A 22,795-nucleotide genomic window follows, 5' to 3' on the forward strand; every position below is an offset into this window, starting at 1 on the left:
TTTTTTTGAGTTTTATCATCAGTTTTCACACATTGCTAAATACTGGTTTGTGGGTAAATTTCTACTAAAATAAAGATTCCAAAGACAGCTTATTTTAAAAGTTTGGGAATGAGGTGTGTAGGGAGTTGAGACTGAATGCACATCTCATTATGTTAGTTCACATTACCAAGAAATGCTATCCCGACTTTCAGATTCACATAAATCCAGAAATTGCCAGATAGGACTTTTAAAATCCAAAGTGCATTAAATGTGTTCTAGATTCTATATTAAAAACTTCCTCAGATAAAAGCCATTTACTTTCCCACTGTGGTTTTGGAAATAAAGTTACCATTTGAGCATCTCTAATGACCTGGCCAACTTAAATATATTATCTCTAATACCTCACAAAAACATCAAAGGATAAGGTGTTTTTACTCCCATTTTATAGAAGAGAAAGCAGCTGCAGGGGTTAAGACATGTTCAATATTACATAGTGAATACATGAAGAAACCAGGACTTGGGCCCGTGATCTTTTTATTAAAACACTTTCAGAAGCAAAATAAACTTAATCCATAACATTTTTCTCTTCTAATCATATCTAAATATGATTCCTGCTTTTATTATCCATAACTTCACATCTAGTTGCATTTTACAATGAAAAACTTAGCTATCAATATATACAATCAAAAAGGTAACCAAAAAGAGAGAAAAGGAAATCTAAAATTTAAATCAATGCTAATGAATGACAAACACTTTAGTCATTGTGTAACTCCCTTGGTTTGAATTTAAATAATGTCATGTATAACGACTGGGTTTCACAATTCAGGAATAAATAGAAGTCAAATTTTAGGCAGCCCACTCAGATTCTAATTAAACAGAAAAAACAAGTACAAAGGAACTAAATTATTTTTAAAAAATACTCCTATCAGAGTTCAACTTCAAAAAGATATTTCATGAACAGACAGTACAGCCTGTAAGATTCCATCTTTCTCAAATTACTCTGATGAACGTCTGATAAAACTTGAGATTTACCAAGGGATAAAAAGAAGAAGCAGCCAATAATTCTAAATGAAAACTCAGAATGGTCTTTTGTTCTCTTTGTTTAAAGTAAAGCCACTAGTGAAAAACAAGAATGTCTACTTAGGAAAAAGGGGTCTCTTGTTTGAACAAAAATTAAATTTAAATGTCCTGTTTCTTACCTGAACATTTGAAATCATCTACATCTGTCTAATGTTCACTAAAAGACTATAGAGGGCACTGTTGCATCAGCTTTGAAGCTTTACAATAGAGGCTGAGAAAAAGAAAACTGTCTATAACGTGTAATTTCTCTAAAGGGTCAAATGCATGGAAATCTACTAAGCCTGATATAAAGGGGAAAAAACTAAAATGTATGTTTTTCTAAAATAGGCCGGACTTCAATGGGGGAAAAAACTTAACAAAAACAACTGTCAAATAGAGAAGACTGCACTGCACACATTTTGCATTTCCCTTTGTAGTGCTTTCATGAGAGAGGTAACTAATCATAGCACCTCCTTATCCATTGGAAACAGCACCCCACTGCAGAATCCTCTTTACAATCAATAGGAAACTGAATGTGGCACCTCATGCAATCCTTCCATAATTCTATCAACAGAAAGAATGCAGTCTGTTTGCATACTTTTGTCTAAAAGGCCAATTCCATTTGTCCCTTCTTGGATAAAATGACAGCTACAGATCAATCACTCTCACGTGAAAGTAAGCATGCTACAAAAAAAAAAAAAAAAAACAAACAAAAGAAGAAGAATCAAAACTGAAATCCTCGCCTATTTTAAGCATAATTTTATTACACATAAAAACTCAAAGCAAAATAGAAAAAGCAAGTTTTTCCTCATAGACATGCATTTTGTGCTATTATACAACAGTATCAGGATGTAAAATAAATAAGTTACATCAAACAATAGTCATGAATCTTACCTTTACATATGGACAGCACTTAATTAAGTTCCATATATTTTCTATTCTCTCACATCATTCCTGTTACAATTCTTTGAAATTAAATCCAATTAAGTAGAGTGTCAAAGGTACTTTCAGTACATATATACAATAAGACTAGTATACACAGCATAAAGCTTCTTATAATACTACCATTTAATTTTTTTCCACTAAAAATAATGCAAAAGTAAAAGGGAGTTAAATTATCTCATTTCGGTAATTTGAAAATAATATCCTGAATTGCTGAACCTCTGTAGAAACATGGACATTAGCTGTGAGAATTATAATATCATGATTAAACCAAGTAGAATATGTACAATGAAAAAAAAATCCTCCATTAATGTATATCTAATCACACCACCATATCACATATTGGATAAATCCACATTAATACAGGTACCATAATAAAACTAAGGCCTCTAATAAAGGAACCCAAATTCCCTGGAAAAACAGTATACAACTCATTTTGTCACTCTCAAAATTCCAGAGAGATTAGCACCTTCTCTGAAATCAAAGTGCAGAACTGTGAAAGTGTTACAAATTCTCCAGTAATATGTCAACCTACTCATAAATCAAAAGGAGGGGAAGGGGCTTTAGATGGTATGTAGATTTCATTTTATTACAAAAGCTCCAGTTTAACAAGTTATTTTCAGCCAATAAAAGTCAAAAAGTAAAGCATTGTTAAAGTGGCTAGTACTGACTCTGAGGCTTTACTTTTTAACTGAAATGCTACTTGAGTATTGCTCCCTTAAATTATTAATTTATGGGTTTTGCTTAGTTTCCTCCTAAGGCAAGGCAGTTCTAGTCACAGGTACATTGAATGCATGTAAATAAACAGAAAGCTTTTATAATGGTCCTGTAATTCACTAAACATAATAAACAACCCTTTTTAATGAATGTTGAATGTACAATCCTATGAACCAACTTTATATAAATAGACTATATCTTTTAAAGAATCTGTAAGATCCTCTAGGAAGTAAATGAACAAATTCAGAAAAATTAAACATAGGCTGATTGCTTTTCATTGATCTAACAAAATTAATGCTTACAACAGAATCAAAGTGCTGATAGGACTATGAAGAGTTGTGTTCAATTTTGAAGAAATCTAAGAGAAAGTGTCATGAACTGTGAGAAAATGTATTTGCAATATTGCTTTTCATCTACCACAGGATGACTACAAAAAAAATCAGGTAATGTATTTTTAATATGCAGGATATTTAACTAGATATTTTAGTTTACTATTGAAGAAGAGCAGCATATTAAAATCAATTTTAGTCAACTTTAATTTATGCAAAGCTTGATTGTGAACAATAGCTGCTAAAAGGATGCAACATTGTTGATTCATATACAAGCATTTTACTTAACTACATTGGATAATAGCAGTGCTCCTAAAGGAGTATAAAAAGCAAAGTGATTAGCAGTCATTAATGTTAATTAGTGTTCACATTACATTCCTTGGGATGAATCTCCTTTAAGTTGAATACATGGAAAGTTTATTTTTGAAGGTTTGCCAAATCTTGCCTAGGTAAGTACTGAACTAAGCCGTCAACTACCAGCAAGCAGAATGAAAAACAGGGACAGATCAGCATCCAATTAGTATGTCTAAGTTTTTAAACAGGAAAAGGGTTGAGGGGAATGAGTAAAACTGGAAACTCATACTTCACATTTTGCAATCTCACTGATAAAAGGAGGAAATGTGTGTTTATCAAACTTGCTGTGAGTGCACAGTTCATTTGGAGTCCTGTAAACAATCGCCTGGCTGCCCACTTCCAAATGCATGTGAAAATCTTGGAGATTCAGAGCATCATATTCAGCAAGCAAGGTCATTCTAGTGATGCCCTGGAAATGGGAAATTAGGAAAACGTGGCAATCAGAGGTTTAGGATTGACCAGAAAAAGCCCTGAGGCTGGATTACCATCTTTCACCACCAGTCAGGCTGTCTCTGCTTATTCAGTATTAATACAACAGGACTGCAAGTGAATGAAAATAACTCAATGTACCTAACTGGGACACTGGCTTTCTTGTTTAGAAAACAATAGACATTTGTCACAGCAAAAAAATTAAGTAAAATAAAATAAAATAATAAAATCTCTCACATACAAGCTTTCAAGAACCAACCCTGAAAGAAAAACAGGCTCCTCATGAACCTTCAAAAAGGACCTGGGGAATGGCTGACATCCTGTTGATTTGATAATCAATAGGAAAGATTTCCTTTCCCCCAATACCATTCAGTGCATTTTTAAGTAGATGCCAAATCTTCAACAAGGAAGCTTCAAAAGCAATATATCCTCATTAGAGAAAAACACCGAAAAATTAAATGTGCAAAAATTATACTCTTAATTCTGCCCACAGACTTAAAATATATCCTACAGATAATTTTTCTATGCATGTACTTACACAAATGCATTGTAGAAAAATGTTATTATACCATACAGAGCATTCCCTAATCTGTTTCCTTCTCTTAAAAATATATACAGATGTATTTCTGCAAGTTCATTTTTAATGCTATACAGCATCCCACTGTATAGATATGTCATAATTTACATTGCCAATGATTTCTAAATTTTCAAGTATATTTTAAATTATTTCCTTAGTTATAAATTCCCCAAAGTGGAATTGCTTATTACAGGAGTGTATTTTTTTGTGTTTGATGAGTTTTGCCAAATTACCGTCCAGAAATATTGAACCAATTTACAGGGCTGCTAGCAGTACATAAGGGTATCTGTTTCTTCAAAACCATTATTATTTCTTATTTCTGTCAAAGTGTAGCTGCATTTTTGAGTTAGTGAAGTTACACATTCTTTTTTTTTTTTTTTTTTTTTGGTCATTTGAATGTACTTCTCTGTGAAATGCCTGTTCATATCCTTAGCCCATATCTCTATTTGGAGACATGCTTTTTATAATAATATCCAAAAATTAGTGAGGAATTCCCCATTGAATAGTAATCCCACCAATAAGAGATTATTTTAAAGAAGAGATGTTAACTGTATGGACATTAAAAGATCCTATTAAGGTTGGTAGCTTTACATGAACCTATTTTATAACATTATATTATAGAACGAGACTTCCCAACTTATCCAAAAAGAAAAAGAAAAATTAAAAACTGAACTGGGATTGCAAATATATCTCTGAAGCTACCTTTGCTTTCCATAAATGGAAAAACTTATGATACTAAGCTGGTATCATCAGCAATGTTCTGTTGTTCTTTTTACTGTTCTGTTATTCCAAGGAACAATTATAAGCATACTAAAATTGGAATTGCTTTATTAGCTACTATGATAAGTCAAGAAAGGAGACTGTAACTATGGATGACAGACAAGTTCCTCATGCTATTATCCTGAACCAAGAATTTAATTAAAATGTGTCACTTTTGAGAAAAGCACTAAGTGTAAGACAAAAATGAAAAATGTCCCCCTCCACCCATCCAAATCAATTCAATTTAGGGCCTCTTCTCACAGAACCATGAAAGTGGCCAATACCCAAATTACTAATTCCTAATACATCTTCAGAAACAGGCTTAGATTAAAATGCAATTTCAAACCACAGATCGTGTTTTTTTTTTTCTTTTTCAAACAAACCAGTTTAAAAACTTGCAAAGCTATTACCTAAAACAGTGCTTCTCAAACTGTGTTATAAACCACTTTTTTTTTTACATTTCCAACCCTTCAAAGATAGAAACTTGTAAAATACAACAAAATGAATTAAAAGATTAAAATTTTTAAAAGATAAAAAATACAAGGTCAAATTTTTATTATTAGATTCAAAAGAAACAAAATTACTCTTTCATATTACTATAAAAGTTTCTAAATGCTTATTTTCAATTTCTCTATATATCTTGTCTTGAACAAAACACTTCATGGACTAGCACCAGGCTAATCCCTAGACCACACTTTGAGTAGTAATTATTTAAAATTATTCTGAGAGCTCTGAAACAAGATCAGACACAGACAGATCACTTTGATCCCTGACTTAATAACCCTAACCCCTTATCAAACCATATGCCTTCCCCTCCGCCTCATTGTCAATTTACACATACCTTATTGGTTTATGTATGCACTATATATGTACTGTAATATAGTAATATATGCATGAATTAACACAAATGCAATTCTGGGAGGCAGCAGAACATAGTGATTAAAAGTACATGTTCTACCACTTTTTAGCTGTGTAACCTTGGATGAGTTACTTAACCTCTCTGTATCTCAGTTTACTTATCTGCAAAGGGTTGATGTAAGGATAAAATTAGAATATATGTGTATAGAGCTTATAGCAGTTATCTAGAAGATAGTGCTACATAAATTGCAATTATAATTACAATAAGTCACAGAAAACTGAAAGAAAATCACATGGCTCTGGGTTTTCCAGCAATCAATATAAAGAGGAAACTTTAAGTTGCATGATTTACAGCGTTCATGCAATAAAAACTATCAAATAGTTATGTTAAGGCTAAACTATTACAAATACTAAGTCCTGAGAGAAATTTCTCCCTTGGATTGCCATAAAGTTGACTATTTGATATAAAAATCCTTCACATCATCTCTGGAGGAAATACACAACAAAAAAATTTGAATACTTCTTATGGACAGGGCACCATGATGAGCACTGAAGAGTATTCAAATTTGAAAAACATTCAGTTCCTACCCTCATGAGGTTATAAACTAACAGGGAGAATATATTACAAATGCAAATAATTACATAAAACAAGTCATAATAAGTACCCACAAAAGTAAATAATGCAATAGAAATTTTTAAAAACAAAAGCTACACTTGAGGAAATCAAGAGCAATGCCTTGATTACATCCCTATTCTTCTCTCCTTCAACATAAAATCCAAAGGCTATTTAGAACAAGCCATGTCCTCAAGCCTATTGTCCCATCCCTGGCCCCCATCACTTCTTACCTGAAATTTAAGATGCTTTATACTCCCTTCTCTTTTAGATCTTAATGTCTTCCTTGAGAAATGCACAGCATACTCGTCTGCTCTCAGGATCTACCTCATGTGACTCTTCACTCTTTGGAAGCCCCAGAAGACCCATCTGATCTCATAGCACATAGCATAGCATGTGTTACAAGCTCAGGGGACAACTAATTATTGAGTATTCATGAATACTCCCAGGCTACAAGGCTTTCTGAAAGTGATGGTTAAAATAGTAGCTGTTAAACTTTTGAAAAGAACATAGTAAGACTATGACAAAAATTTGGCCACCCTGGGCAACATGGTGAAACCTCACCTCTACAAAAAAATACAAAAATTAGCCGGCCATGGTTGCATGCACCTGTAGTCCCAGATATGCAGGACGCTGAGGCAGGAAGATGAACTGAGCCTGGGAGTTCAAGGGTGCAGTGAGCCACGATAGCTCCACTGCACCCCAGCCTGGGTGACAGAATAAGACCCTATCTCAAAAAATATTTTTCCTCTCCCAGAAAAATTTACACCTACAAAACATTTGCATAAAATTTCAGAGTTTAAGAATACCTCTCCCTTCCAGATTAATAAATCCTATCTTAAAGTAGTGCATTATCCTAGATGAAATCTACTAGTCTGATCCTTATCATAATGCTTTCTGTAATCACGTCCAGGATATACGACCACTGAAAATCAGAAGAACTTGGATAAGGGTTAAAGATGTCACAAAAAATGGCTATCAGGCCAATAAAAATGTTTTAAAGAGATAAATCATGAAAGGCTCAAAGGGCAGATCATGGGTTATTTATCAAATGATCATTGTTCTCCCTCCCTTCCCACCTCCCTGCAAAATTACTACCTAGGAAAGAATCCGTAAGAGAACTGGTCTTAAAATAGACCATGGGGCATTTCAATGGCTCCAAAACCAATCTCATAGTAGGGAGCACAGAAGAATCAGCAAATTCTGCACAAGAAAGACAAATAAATGTCTGATAGTTTCTGCCTTTTCTGATTGTCAATGTCTTTTGAAAGATATCTATGGGGATCAATATTAGCATAATTTTGTCCAAGTTAAGATAGGCTTAATTTTGGTAAGTTTAACAATTGCTCATCGAGCACCCACTGTGTACGAGTACACAAAGTGACCACATGGCTCAGCACTGTATACATATAAGTATGGCATAATTCTGCTGGTGTTGAGAGTTAATTGCTTTTACATACAGGAGCACAAATGATGGCCCCATTCTACTGCCTCTGAAGAAAGAACTGTTTTTTAAATCTTTTAATTCATATACTCCAAAAAGTCTGAATTTTCTAAACTTGGTTCACCTAACTTTCACACTTAAGTCCTTGCTTGAGGCTTTCTACAAATGAGTTCATACAAAATATACTGCTTAGATTTTAAAGACAAGCATGGAGTTAAATTCTAAAAGAACATGCCAAAATAAATTTTAATGGAAAAAAATCACCTATTAGAACCACTGATATCTTTAGGTTAACTCTCTTTATCTCCTTTTGAAATGGCCCATGCCTCAGTTAACTCACATAGGAAACTAGAAAGCATTAATTCTACATGTCTCTTGGAAGGCTGAATTATCTGACTGAAGAAGTCTAAAACAGGCTAAGGATGGCCCAAAATTATAGGCACCAAATGTAGAAGGATCAATTCAATCCAATCTATAATATAAATTTACCCCCACTAAAACCTCTTTCACAATTGAACGTTTATCATTCGTTTTCTTCTCTGCATTAACTTACTAATAAAGTCAAGAAAATTACACTCATCTCAATGCCCACTTGTAGCTACCACTTAATATTAATATACTAATGGAATGCTGTATGCAATGAAAAAAAATGACTTTATTAGATTATTCTGGAAGCTAGAGAATGAAGGAGAAGACCTGAGGCTAAAATGAGGATGACAGGCTCTCAAATATATTCTCATTTGTTTTCAAAACAGATAAATAAGAAAAGAAGAAAGAGATACCCACATTTTATAGATGGAGCAACTGAATTCCAGAGGAGTAGAGTTTAACACAATGCCTATTATAGTCTAGGAGCTGTATGGAGTCTCATAGGAAATAAAAATAATGAAATATAATCCCTATTCCTCAAGTTACTTATAATCTTTAAACAAAACAAAACCCACAAGATAGATTTTCTTAAAATCTTAGCTTTGTGTATTAAACTAGACTAAGTACTACAAGAGTGTTAAAATGTGACATGAGGGTTTAAGGAAGGAAGATATTATATTCAGTGGGGTGAACTGAGGAGGACATCAGGAAAGAGATATCATGCAAAAGAAGGAGTTGGAAAGGAGAAGTTATTTCTGACTAAAACGCAGCACTATTCAGGAAAGGCATGGACCGTATGGGGAAGAATGAGTTCCGACAATAGTCTAGTTTAGATGGCACGTAGCTTACATGTAGGAGAATCTGAGAAAAGACAAAAAATAAACTGAAGTCATATTGCAGTGCACCTAGCAGAACGATGCTAAGCAATGAATGTCTGATGGAAAGAGAAATGTGATTAAATCTACACTTTAGAAAGATTCCTCTCTCACAGGAGTTTAAAGGATAAATTATAGGGGATGAGAGACTGGAGAAAGACCAGAAGTAAACTTTAAGGGGTCAATTAATTTATAGGTCTAAAGCCAGGTTCAATCTGTTATGATGCCCAAAAGGCTATAGAATCTATTAAGACTATATTTTGCTTGATTTACCGGCAAATGTGTAATCGCATATCAAAAATAATGCAATAATTTGAATTTCATCTATATAAATTATTTGAAAAGATACTAATATCATAGTTTTGCTTACTTCTGTGAATCCACACTAGGTGCTTTTAAGAAATAAGGATAAACTATTTCAGTTGATACAACCAAGACCAAAATGTATTAAGAACTGATTCTAATTAAATGAACCCATATTGATATGAAGCATCTTCTATTCAATCTTTTACCAGATTAAAGAGATGACAATGACAGGATGCTATAAAATATAGGATCATAATATTTATAATATATAGCTATCATAATCCATTTTGATTACCAATATCGCTCAGTAAAACTATATAAATTAGCTGTGGAATTGTCAGTTTACAAGGTACCTTATATAGACTTTTTGTCACTATTTATTTAAATACCATCATCAAGTCCAATCAATCTCTCTAGAATGTCCCCTTTTCACCTTTCCCCTTGGCATTCCCCATGTTCAGGCTCTCAAAACCTTTCAGATACCTAGTATCTTAGTTTTTAATTTGAACTCACCTACAGAGTTGCCTACCTCTAATCCATTTCTTGTATTATATTAGTAGTTCACCCTGATGACCACAAGAATTTGTTGAACAGTAAGAAATATACAATGTAATAGCCTAGCATACACATATGTGCCTGTACCTATCTATTACGTTACACAAAACAATAATTAACCTATTACAATGCACATTGATATTATCTATTATATTCTAGGCTCTTGCATTTTTTATAAAAATAGTTGTCACTCATTAAATTGAGTTTAGAAAATACCACCTCACGGGCTTTCCACCATCTGAACAATCCTTGACCTAAAATTTAAGACACTCTCTTTTTTGGTATTAATCAACCTTTACAGACTTATTTTCCACCACTCCTCAAACTTTAAACCCTAAATCAAATTGAACCACTCTATTTCCCTAATACATTTCATAATTTCCTGCTTACAAGACTTTAGCTAAGAACTTCCGGTAATTTTTAACATTCTCTTAGCCATCCTCCAATGTCTGTCATCTGTCAAAATCCAAATAATCTTCAAGGATATTGTATTAGTCTGTTCTCGCACTGCTACCTGAGGCTGGGTAGTTTTTAAAGAAAAGAGGTTTAATCAGCTCAGGTTTGCAGGCTGTACAGGCTTCTGCTTCTAGGGAGGCCTCAGGAAACTTACAATCATGGCAGAAGTCGAAAGAAAAGCAAGCACATCTTCACATGGCCAGCAGGAGAGAGTGAAGAGTGAGGTGCTAAACACTTTCAAACAACAAGATCTCAGGAGAACTCTATCATGAGAACAGCAAGGGGGAAGCCCACCCCATGATCTGATCACCTCTCACCAGGCCCCTACTCCAACACTGGGAATCACAACTTGACATGAGATATGGGTGGGGACACAGAGCCAAACCCTATCAGATATCAAATGTAACTTGCCCATAACGCCCTTCTGATCCCCCAAATGGGATTTTTTCACCCTCTGAACTCCCATAACCCTTTAATTGCATGCTCTAATGGCAAATGTACCTTGTATTAATTTCTCTGTATAAGTGTCTTATCCTTTCAGGGTCTGTGAGGGCAAACACTATGTCTCATACATGTTTTTACTTTCCAATACTGGTACATTATAAGCATTGAATTAATGTTTGACAAATGAAAGAATAAGAGGATTAAGAAAAATAGTAGTAGCATACATTAAAATCAACAGGAATGTCAAGGTCAACTAAGACATTTATTCAACTCCTCTTTATTCACTCAATATTTTCCCACATCAGCACATCACAGAACAAGCTCCTATTAAACCATTTCTAACCAAAAATAAAAAATAATAAAAAAACACTAAGTATTTATCAATAATATCATTTTTTTTGACGATTTAATGATTTAGGCACGACAAATATGCTGACTGAAGATGTTCCCAATTTAAAAGGTAAAGTTGTTATAAAAAAATCAGTTCAGGATCTATTATTGTGTGACCACAAATAAAGTCATGTGCTTCAAAAATATACAACAATAAAGAAATAAAGCAATTTATGCTTATCAATCTGGATAATGTATTCTCAGTCATTTAATAAGAATATGGCAAAGACAAGATAAACTACAGGCCTAGAAATGAAGTAGAAGACTATAGGACAGAGACCTACACCTAGCATCCCAGACAACACAACTCCAGAAGGAGACATCTACAAAAGGTTTCTTTAAAAATAAATGGTAGCATAGGAAAAACAAAACAAGAACAAACAAACAAAAAAACCCAACCAGTCAACAGGATACAGACACTAGAGATTGAAAATATAAAGAAAGATATTTGAAAGAAAAGTCAAAAATACTCAACACAATGTAAGATATATAGAGTAGATGATAAGATAGGAAGAAATCCATAGTTTGTAGAAGAAAGGAATATAGGATATAAAAATAAGTCAGTTGATAAATTTATAGAGAGGCACTGACTCTGGGAAAAGATAAATACAAAGGGTATACATGTGCATGTGCAATATATACACACAATCACTGATACCAAGTGGAGAAAAGTTCAAGGTTGAAGAGACAGAATGATGATTTTGCCAAAATGAGGGAGTCACATTTTCTAGGCTTTAGGGGGAATTTATAGATGAAGGCTTTGAACCTGTGATAAGTTTAGGAACTATAGTAATTGACAAATATGGTACAACATTTTATTTCCAGACAGATCTTCCTTCATGTACTTCCTCATGCACGCTTGACTTTATCATCTGAAAGGACCAGATGTGGCACAGTCTCAATAAAGCTGCACCTGGGAGTGAAAATGACACTGGTCTGTTCCAATGCCAATTCTTCCTGTTTAGAGTCCAGAGTCAATACCAGAAAAGCATTTCTTATGCCAAGGGACCAGGTTTAATATCCAAAATCCTGGGAACTGAAAGGGCTTGAGGCAAGCTGTGCAGTTCTGAGGAGCCAGGAGCAATTTGTACAGGGCTGTGTGCCTGTTTAACTAATGCTATGTCTGCGTCCTCCCTGAAAATCTTAAGTCCATCTTATATGTTTCTCCCATTCCAAACCCTTCAGATTTGCCTCAGAGCCACCCAACAATCTCAGGTTTTTCCCTCATGAAGTGAAGTGAAAAGAGATTCACAAAGTAATTTTCCACCATAATCAGGTTTTCTAAGATGCATATACTAAAACTAATTAGAAAGAGTTTCTGCTCAGCATTTTCATAAAGTAGTGTGCAGAAGGAAACTATTCTTGGTACAGTTAGTGGTTACACTGATAGGATGCCTTATTTTGAAAACTTCCACTATGATGCCCATTCCATTTAAGCTTCTAAATAGGAAAACAAAAGACAAAATGAATTTGCCAATGGTTTTATATCACATATCATAGTAACATGGCTCCCCTGTATTAGATAATTACATTAAAAAAAATGTTTTTGAGGCAGAGTCTCACTCTGTCGCCCAGGCTGTGGAGTATAGTGGTGTGAGCTCAGCTCACTGCAACCTCTGCCTCCCAAGTTCAAACAATTCTCTCGCCTCAGCCTCCTGAATAGCTGGGATTACAGGCACGCACCACCACGCCCAGCTAATTTTTGTATTTTAGTACAGACGAGGTTTCAATATGTTGGCCAGGCTGGTCTTGAACTCCTGAAAGTGGTCTGCCCGCCTCGGCCTCCTAAAGTGCTGATATCACAAGGCAGGAGCCACTGTGCCCAGCCTAAGTTGGAATAATTTGATACATTTTTTTACTAAACTTATTCTTTTAATATTCAATATTCTTTTAAGAGCCTCCATATGTCAGGAACTCTGCTAGGACAGATACAAAAATGAACAGCACTATCATGTTTTTGTGGTCTCACAATCTAGCAAAAGCGACAGCCACAAAAACAAGCCTAATAATGCAATGAGACCCACAGTAGAGTTATAGACAAGCTGCCATGGAACAGAAAGGAGGAAGGTAAATTAGGGCAGGTTTCACAAAAGAATATGAGGTGAGAAGGGGTTCTTCAGGAGGACAAAGAGACAAGCATAAAGAAAAGCACAGCCAAAGACTCAGACACGAAAAGCAATCTCCTAGAAACTAATTAGTTCATTATAACTTGATCCCAGAGGTGCTTGTGTGGGAATAGCAGGATCAGACTAGTAGGACTGCCAGGCCCTCTTCTTAAAGAGCCTTCTGTGTTAGCCTAATGTGTTTGGACTATATCTTAATCATGGGTCATTTAAGCATTTATACAGATCAGCTGCCAACAACTTGGTAGACGAGGTGGATGGAGCATAGGGCAATACTGAAGGCAAGTTGATTAGGAGGCTCTCGCATAGTACAGATGAAAAACCAGTAGTGGTGAGAATGAAGTCAAGTGGTCAGATTTTAGAAGTCATACCAGCATTATCAATAGGTGCTGGAGCTATAATGGTGATGGTTGAGGGGGATGGAGTGGAGAAAGGGACTGAGAAAAAATGGAAGTCTCACAGTAGGGCCTAGGTTTTGACTTAGATCATGAGGTAAATGATGATGCTTTTAATTAAGGAAATACAGAATATGGAACAAGTTTGTGTAGGAAGATAACAAACAAGTTTTGAATTTGTTTAGTTTACCATGCCAGTGGAATATTAAGGTGGAAATATCATGAGCAACTGAATATACAGGTCCTTAACTATAAGCTCACTGCTTTAGCCCCAATGTCCAACTGTTTTTTAAAGAGGAGGAGGAAGGAAAAAAGGGAAGAAGGGAGGGAGGGAAGAGAGAAGAGATTAAAAAAGAAGAATTGGCTGGGCACGGTGGCTCACACTTGTAGTCTCAGCACTTTGGGAGGCCGAGGCAGGCAGATCACCTGAAGTCAGGAGTTTGAGAACAGCCTGGTCAACATGGCAAAACCCCGTCTCTACTAAAAAGACAAAAAAAATTAGCCAGGTGTGATTGCGGGCAACTGTAATCCCAGCTACTCAGGAGGCTGAAGCAGGAGAATTGCTTGAACCTAGGAGGCGGAGGTTGCAGTGAGCTGAGATCGTGCCATTGCGCTCCAGCCTGGGTGACACGAGCGACACTCGGTCTCGAAAAAAAAAAAAGAATCATCTAGGATGGTTTCCAAGTTGAAACCCACACATTTTTAGAAAACGTGTTACTCTTTGTCCCCACTGCCACAGTTCACCCTTCTACCAGCAACAGCCTGATTTATATTTGGAGATTCACCCTTCCTTTACTCCTAGTAAACATATTCCCAGTAGTCATGATTCCATCTCTTAGTTTAGGGTGACACACAATCTAGGCCTACCAAATCAAAGTCATCTTCTCCCAACCACAACTGACTCATGAATATGTTACACGTCAGATCAATTAAGATTCCCCTTTAAGCTATTAAAATGAAAACTGGAGCTTTTCCTACTGCATTTTAACCAAGAAGAATACAACTGGGAGCCATCCTCTAATTACAAGGTCCTGACTGAGAAGAGAGTCTACAGAAAGTAGAGGTAAGAGAGAAACAGAAAACAAAACAAAACAAAAAAATCTTGACTTTGATTATAAAATTTGGGTCCTATATCTAGTTATCTTGAATCTAGTTATCTTTAGATTGCTGTCAATAATAAAAAATAATTGTTGTTATTTTTATTATTAAATTTATTATTTATGTATTTAATATTTATTATTAAAATTTTAATCCCTCAATTATTACTGTCAATAATAATAAACAGAAGGAAAGAACCAATGAAAAAAGGATTTCAATTAATTTATTAAGTTAGAAAGCAGATAAAGAAGGAACCATGACTGATCAGTCAGCACAGACAGCCATAATCTACTGTTTGCATGGAAGAGAACAGAGCCAAGAAAGGAACCAAACTAGGCCACACTATCCTGAACTCCAGGAATAACAAGTGTGAGATGTGAGGTTGGGAAAATTCTAGAGTCAAAAGCATTCACAGTCAGCTTTCCTCTTGTATTATTCTTGGATATGAAAAGGCAACCAAAACATCAGAGAAAAGCCTATAACGTGAAAGAGAAGAAAACTAAGAAAAAAAAACATCTCAAAGAAAACACCAATATTGGCCAGGAGCGGTGGCTCACGCCTGTAATCTCAACACTTAGGGAGGCCGAGGTGGACAGAGCACCTGAGGTCGGGAGTTTGAGACCAGCCTGACCAACATGGAGAAACCCCGTCTCAACTAAAAATACAAAATTAGCCAGGCATGGTGGCGCATGCCTGTAATCCCAGCTACTTAGGAGGCTGAGGCAGGAGAATTGCTTGAACCCTGGAGGCAGAGGTTGTGGTGAGCCAAGATTGTGCCATTGCTCTCCAGCCTGGGCAACAAGAGCGTAACTCTGTCTCAAAAAAAAAAAAAAAGAAAAGAAAAGAAAACACCAGTATTTCAGGAAATGAAAGACAATGTTTAAAATGTCTGTATTTTAAGAGGATATAGGGATGTTACATCTATAGAAAGAAAAATAAGTTGTTATTAAAAAACAATGGACAAACAAGAAAAGTTCTTGACTACTGAAAATATGATGGTTAAAATTTAGAAAAATTTAACAAGTAGGGAAATTTAAAAAGGAAATCTCACAGAACATACAACAAAAAGACACTGAGATAGAAAATACATTTAAAAAAAAGATACATGAAGATTCAGTCTAGAAGGTTTCATATGTGACTAGTGAGAGTGTCAGCAAAAGGGAACAGAGAAAATCAAAAGGAACAAATTATCAAACAACTAGTGGAAGAACCATCCTTACACTGCAATTCTATTGGCTTGGCAATATTTTGTGTATCAGATTTGACATCAAGTTTTCTCCCGTCAAAAGAATAAAAATGGCTATGGCAGTTTTAGGTCTCACATCCACACATCTCTCTGCACAGAAGGAGAAGAGCTTATCTTCTGCCAACTACCCAATATTCTAGGCTTCATTCTATTAGGACAAATATAGGTTAACAAAACCATCTCTGATCCAATCACTATGGCCAGAAGAATGCCATGTTCTGACTGGCTGTCACCTGGATTACATGCCTATCCCCAAACCATCAATCGGAGAAAGAGGACAAGGGATGTGTCACTACTCAATAGGAATTTAGGGAAGCGATGCAGGAGAAACAACACTCAATACAGCATTACTGTGACATTTCAGTACACCAAGCATAAAGACACATCATAAAAGTTAACAGAGAAGAAAAACAGGCCACCTAAAAAGGAACAACAATCACACCAGTATCAGCAAAAGGCTAGAGAACCATGGAGCAATGCTGTCAATGATCTGAGGAAAAATGACTTTCAATTTAAAGTCCTAAATTCAACCAAATCAATAAAATATGAGAGCAGAATAGGAACATTTTCAAAATGGAAAGATTCCAAAGTCCCCTAAGGCAGTTTCTTAAATATAGATTATACTGAAACTAAGGAATAAACCAAGAAAAAGGAAGACATCAGATCCAGAAAGTAGTTCCAACCCAGCAGAACAGAAAGAATATAATCCCTACATATATTTCCTATAGAGATATAGTGCTTATATGTATCTTTCTGTAACTATTACACTGCTCATGTGACTTAAAAAGAAAACAAAAAATTGGAAATTACTGTATTTTCAGGAAATAATACAGTTATCCATTAAACTAAACTAGATAAGAACAGAAGTTACATTTTAACAGTAAAGAAATTCTAAAGAATAAAAGATTAGCCACATGAAAAATCTTTGGCAAACAGCTTGAGATACATACCTCTAGCTGTCAGAGTCACCTGCTAATTTATGAGACAAAGGCTTATTACATTTCTATTAGGTGTCATAATTTCTACAAAATAGTTATGAAACTTATAACTCTACAAGTTCCTCCAAGTCTTTCCTACTTGTTTTCAGAAATTAGTAAATTAAACTCTTTGCAAAAAGGAACATCCATTCAAAAATGAGTTTTAATATTTGTGGGGAAAATGTTACAAAAACAAGACTTACGTGTGAAAGTTGCAAAGCTGTAACCTGTTATAAATAAATGTTTATAGTGAAAATAAATCTAAATGCTTTCCATACTCCATTAATACTCAAAGGATTAAAAAATGCAGTTCTTTCTTTTTCTTAGAACAAGTAAAGACTAACTTGAAAAATTATAGCTTTTCTAGATTCATTTTTTTTCATAATTACTCAGTTATTCATTAGAATATGTAAGACCTCCACTGGAATCTTTGCACCAGTGTTTCACAAATGAATTTAACTATAAAAGCCTAGTTATACAATCACTTCCATAAAAGCAATATATTTCTGATATTTATGTCCTTAAAATATCCTATAGTAAAATTAATATTTCTACACAGGAAAAGAAGGAACTATTTAGTCCCAGACAACTTGATAACATATCTTTCAACTATAATTATCATGTACAAACTTCCAAAGCATAAGTTGTCAAGAATTTAACATTAGCATTAATTTATGTCATAACTGATGGTTAGCATAAAGATAATAATGGCAAAGCATCCATTTCTCCAAAGACAGCATGGATGGAAATGAAAATTTCTTCTTAATTATTGCTAATCTGCCCATTTTTAATTAAATTTATTATTAATTGTAATTTATTATCTCTCTTTCTTGGAGGACTGTTATTATCATGGAGTTCTTCCAAAGTGATCAAGTTTGTGATTTTTAAGCAACCCAATTACTTTAGTGTGAGTCTCATCATTTTATAATATTGGTTTATATAAAAACTTAATGCCCAAATTCTTTGTACCATGAGAAAGAAATTTTGAAAATGCAGGATTTACACTCAGTATTTCACACTTCAAAGTGAAAACTGTCAAGATCATAATTGCACCCTTTTGGAGATATGACCACTAAAAGTAGGATTCTTTTAAGCCTTCTACCTTGTTTGATAATCAAAATGTTTATTAGCATGTATCTTCCCAGAGGGAAGAAAGCAGGTCCTTGTGATTTCCTTTCAAAAGTATCTACTTCTTATGCTATCTATAACTAAGCAGAAAATTTTGGAACTACTCTAAGGGTTTTTCTTATCAGTTTCTTTTTAGAATAAAATAAAATGTTCTGACATACAAAATAGGAACTATTTTAGTCAAACAAATTTTAAAAGAATTTCAGTGCTTCATTTATTTTTCAAATCAAAATCCTTAATTAACTTTTGATTTGTATGAAACTCAAAGTATGTCATTTAAGTAGCTACTTGAAACTAGAAAATTTTCATGACAGAAGTTCATGAGGTAACTTCTGAAAAAACTGAACTTCTCTGAAGAGTGAGAAAGTGAAATGCAATGTACCTTTGTAGAGGAAGGGACAGAAATCTTCTTTCCTTCCCCTTGTGAAAAATGGCAAGACATCAAGAAATACTGGCTTGAATTCCCTACTTCATCAAATCTGCCTTATATGAATCGATTGTAACAGACTGAATAAAAATTCATACTTAGAAGAATAACTGAACTGTATTCAAATAGTTGGCTATCAATAAAAATGAAAAGATAATTGCTTAATATAAAATCATCCTTATTAATTACCATTTACTGAGTACAGTAACTATTAGATAAATGAGCCCAAATACACGCTCCTAGAAATTAATCAGTGCAAAATGGCTGCCAAACTCTTACATTCTGTGACTTATGCATTAAATTCATACCTGTTCCAACAGATTTAAGCAAGGCTCAGTCTCTCATTTTCTTTACATCTACTTGTTACCTTATAAGAAATGTCTTGCTTGACAACCATACGTAGCACCACCTCCACAGCTATGCCCTGCCATCATGTGCAATCTGATTCTGCTTCATTTTTCCTCATAGTACTCTTCACTATCAAGCATGTTATTTATTGTTTATTGTCTGTCCTCTTCCACTAGAAAGTGAACTCCATTAGAATAAGCCTTTAACGTATGCGTCCACCATTCTATCCCCAGTGTCTAGCACTATATGCCAGGCATATAGTAGGCATTCAAAAAATATTTGTTAATAAAGAGATTAAATGGCCATCAGCTCTAATCTTTCTTTTCCTTAGTAACAGAAAACTTATTTTAATATCATTTGATAATCCTGGATGCCAAACTATACAAAACGTCTTATTTTTAAATATCATTTAATATAAAGGCATACTAATCATTTGCAGTTTTTTTCTAACCAAAAAAAGACAAAATCCTTTTAAAGAATAGTTGGGCTACTAACAATTGCAAATTAAGGATTACTAAATAATTCGGCAAATGTAATTTGTTAAATTACACACTAAATCCAATATACTTAATTGGTTACTCTGCATACCTTAACAAGTTTCAAAAGCTCATAGAGATCTTCAACCTCATCACCTTCACATTTGGTGTACACTTGTCTTGTATCCAAGCTCCTTCCTCTTATGGTTCGGCGATAGAGGGGAAGAGCCATTGCTTCTGCATACAAGTCAATGGCATGGTGCCCCACTGTCTGATACATGTAGCTATCCAGTTCATCAGACCCCACTGCAACAATTAAAATGGAAATAATTAGCAAAAGAGAGTGAAAAAGAAAGCGGATTTGAAAGCCCATCCAGGTTTTACTGCTTGAATAGTCGACACAGAACTTGAAAGCTTGCTATACTATGTTTCTCTGCATTTATGTAGTAAAATAAAAACATAAGAATTGCACATTTGTCTGTAGTTGCATCTAGTTCATATCACCCCTAATAATCTCTACTACTAATTACAAATACAAATGTATTAATACATAAATTTGTTGTACCATATATGGCAAACATTTAAAGAGAAGAGTAATGTATCCAATAAATTTTGATTAGTTTATTCAGTTAAATATTTTTATTACATAAATGTTTTTACAAATCATTCAAGGTTATTCATGAAGTCATCTAGACTTGTAGAAAAAAAACCTTTCTTAATTAAAGATCTACCTAGTTAATAAGAGACAAATATTGGTAAGAAAAATTTCAGATCATTTTGGTATATTTTATATTCAGCTATTCAGGACCTTATAATAAAACATGTAAATAGATATATATTCAATATTGTTAGAGCATTAGAGCAGTTACAAATGTGCATAGAAATATGATATCTTAAACTAATCAATAATATAATCAGTGGTTGTCACAAGATTCCACAAATATCAATATGGGTAAAATATACAAAACGATGAGTCACATCAGAGCTCTGGGTGATATAAATGAACTTAGAAATATACTGGAATAGACCTTTAGATCTCGTAACCTTACTTTTTAGAAAAAGAATCATGACTATATACAAAGATTATTTGCAAAGATACTTATCACATTATTTATAATAGACTAGAAATTATAGTATATTCATATAATAAAGTACTATGCAGCTATTAATATAATGTTGAAGAACATTTTCTAAAGTATGTTCTATGGAATACAAATCCCATAAGACATTAATAGGTATCGGATGCTAAAAAGATTTAAGGTTAAAGAAGTCTATAAAACATGGGGATAAAAAGTTTTAAATGGATGTCTGTGGTGTAAATCTTCCTAAGCTAATATGCTTTCAGGTACTCCAATAAGAGCAGAGAATATGAACTATCTCTCAAATTTATCTACCCACAGAACACTTAAATTTAATGGGGGTATTTGTGTTCTAAAGACATATGGGAAATGCTATCGTAGAATAATATTTAATGACATGGAAAATGTTCACAAAATGCTATTAAAAAAATTACAAAATAGTTATTTTGACATATACCTATGTGTGTATGTATGAATATAAGCCAAACAGGTCCAGGCTTTCCATTAAATGTGAAAACTTCCTATCAAAAGGAATGAAAAGTGATAGTGCAAGGGCCCCTTCAACAATCAAAATCATCAAAATCTGCTACCCCATTTTGGCTCACAGGTTTGTGAACTCACACATTGTTAGATTGGCTTCCTTCAGAATATTACTCACATTGTTACTATAAATGTTTCCACTCCTGGTCCCAGTAGGAAGTAGAGAACATAGCCAAAGTTACCTAAAAACCTTTCGGCCTTCTCTCGTCTCAAAATTAGACTGGATCTTTAAATACATTCATTTTAAAGGATATTGATACAATCAAACCAATTTACTCAAAGAAATTTGGGCTTCTTGGCAAGAAACATTCTGATGTTAGCATAATAAGTAAAACATCTCACTGGCTTCAAAAACCTAGAAGATAATTTTCTTTAAGGCTCCATTTAGTCCTAACCACATTGTAACTTTGATTAATGGAAGCTACAGAGCAACAATAGTGTGAGATCAAATAAAACCAAAGGCTCCCCTGTTGCCTGAAGCAACTCAATTAACATGCCACAAAAGTTCCTACTACAAATCTAAAGAGATGGTTTTGTGAATTTTATGACAAGTTCGCATTATCCTCATTGATGGGAATAAATTCCTTTTCAGACCACCCATTGAAAACCCGTAACTTTGCTGGACATTGGAGTCATCTCTACCAGTCATTCCTCACTAAGGTTTCTTTCATAACACTCGTAGGAAAATAAGTCATTCAGCGAATTGTTCAATAATTCCCAATGTCCTGCTGATTTTCATCAAGATGAGCTAAACCATCTCCATCTACCAACCCACAGCCATCTGTTTTCTTCTACAACAATTACTATTGTTTCGACTGCCTTTTCCAGGCTTTTTACTTCAGAATATTCTAATTCCATTTACTATCAAATTTTTTCTCACTAACAATATTCTAAATAAGTGTCTCTATTCTACTGAGAGGTATAATTTAAAAATATACTTTGCTTGTCATTTTACCACCCTGCTGGTGAACCATGAACACAGGGAAGATTATATATTAATGGTTCTGTACTAGGTAAGTAAAATAATTCATGTGAAAGCTGAAAACAAGATAGAAACTCCATTGATGACATTATAATATACCATGTATGTATTATATACTATATAAACATCTGCTTTTTAACTTCACAAGATAGCTTGAAAGTTCCAGTTGCCTCCCCCTGGCCACAAGGGATAAGGGAGTTTTTCTCTTTTGGTAAACCTAACAGGAGATTCTGCTTCTTCTTTTATAATACAGAAGTTAGAGTGCAGTTCCTACTCATCCTCAAAGAATTTTCTCTTTCTTAAAGTTGGAACTCTTTCAAAAAACATCACTTCTAAAAAACCATCTGTTACTCATCAATTGCAGCACAAAATCCAAACATGTGCATTTACCTCTGACTCTCTGTGGGACCTTTCCATTTCTTCCTATAAAATATTTCTAAACTCTGTCTTTCCACATGACATCCAGCATTACTTACATCTTAATCACAGAAGGAAAGAAGATTCAAATATCTGACTGAAAT

The 22,795-nt window shown here is 34.2% G+C and overlaps 1 protein-coding gene across 7 annotated transcripts in view; it reads right to left on the minus strand.

Annotated features, from left to right (window-relative positions):
- The window catches only part of DPH6 (diphthamine biosynthesis 6), a 405,738-nt gene that overhangs the window by 377,945 nt on the left and 4,998 nt on the right, over positions 1-22,795 (minus strand). For 5 of the 7 annotated variants that reach the window (XR_010151340.1, XM_063794026.1, XM_063794025.1 and 2 more), the window contains 1 exon segment: positions 19,786-19,979. Coding sequence is in view for 6 of the 7 variants with exons in the window: in XM_063794026.1 (XP_063650096.1) it covers positions 19,786-19,979 (194 nt within the window). In the remaining variant the exon portion in view is untranslated. 7 annotated transcript variants of the gene reach the window in all.

The sequence above is a fragment of the Pan troglodytes genome, chromosome 16, assembly GCF_028858775.2.
Source record: "Pan troglodytes isolate AG18354 chromosome 16, NHGRI_mPanTro3-v2.0_pri, whole genome shotgun sequence".
NCBI classification, from domain to species: Eukaryota; Metazoa; Chordata; class Mammalia; order Primates; family Hominidae; genus Pan; species Pan troglodytes.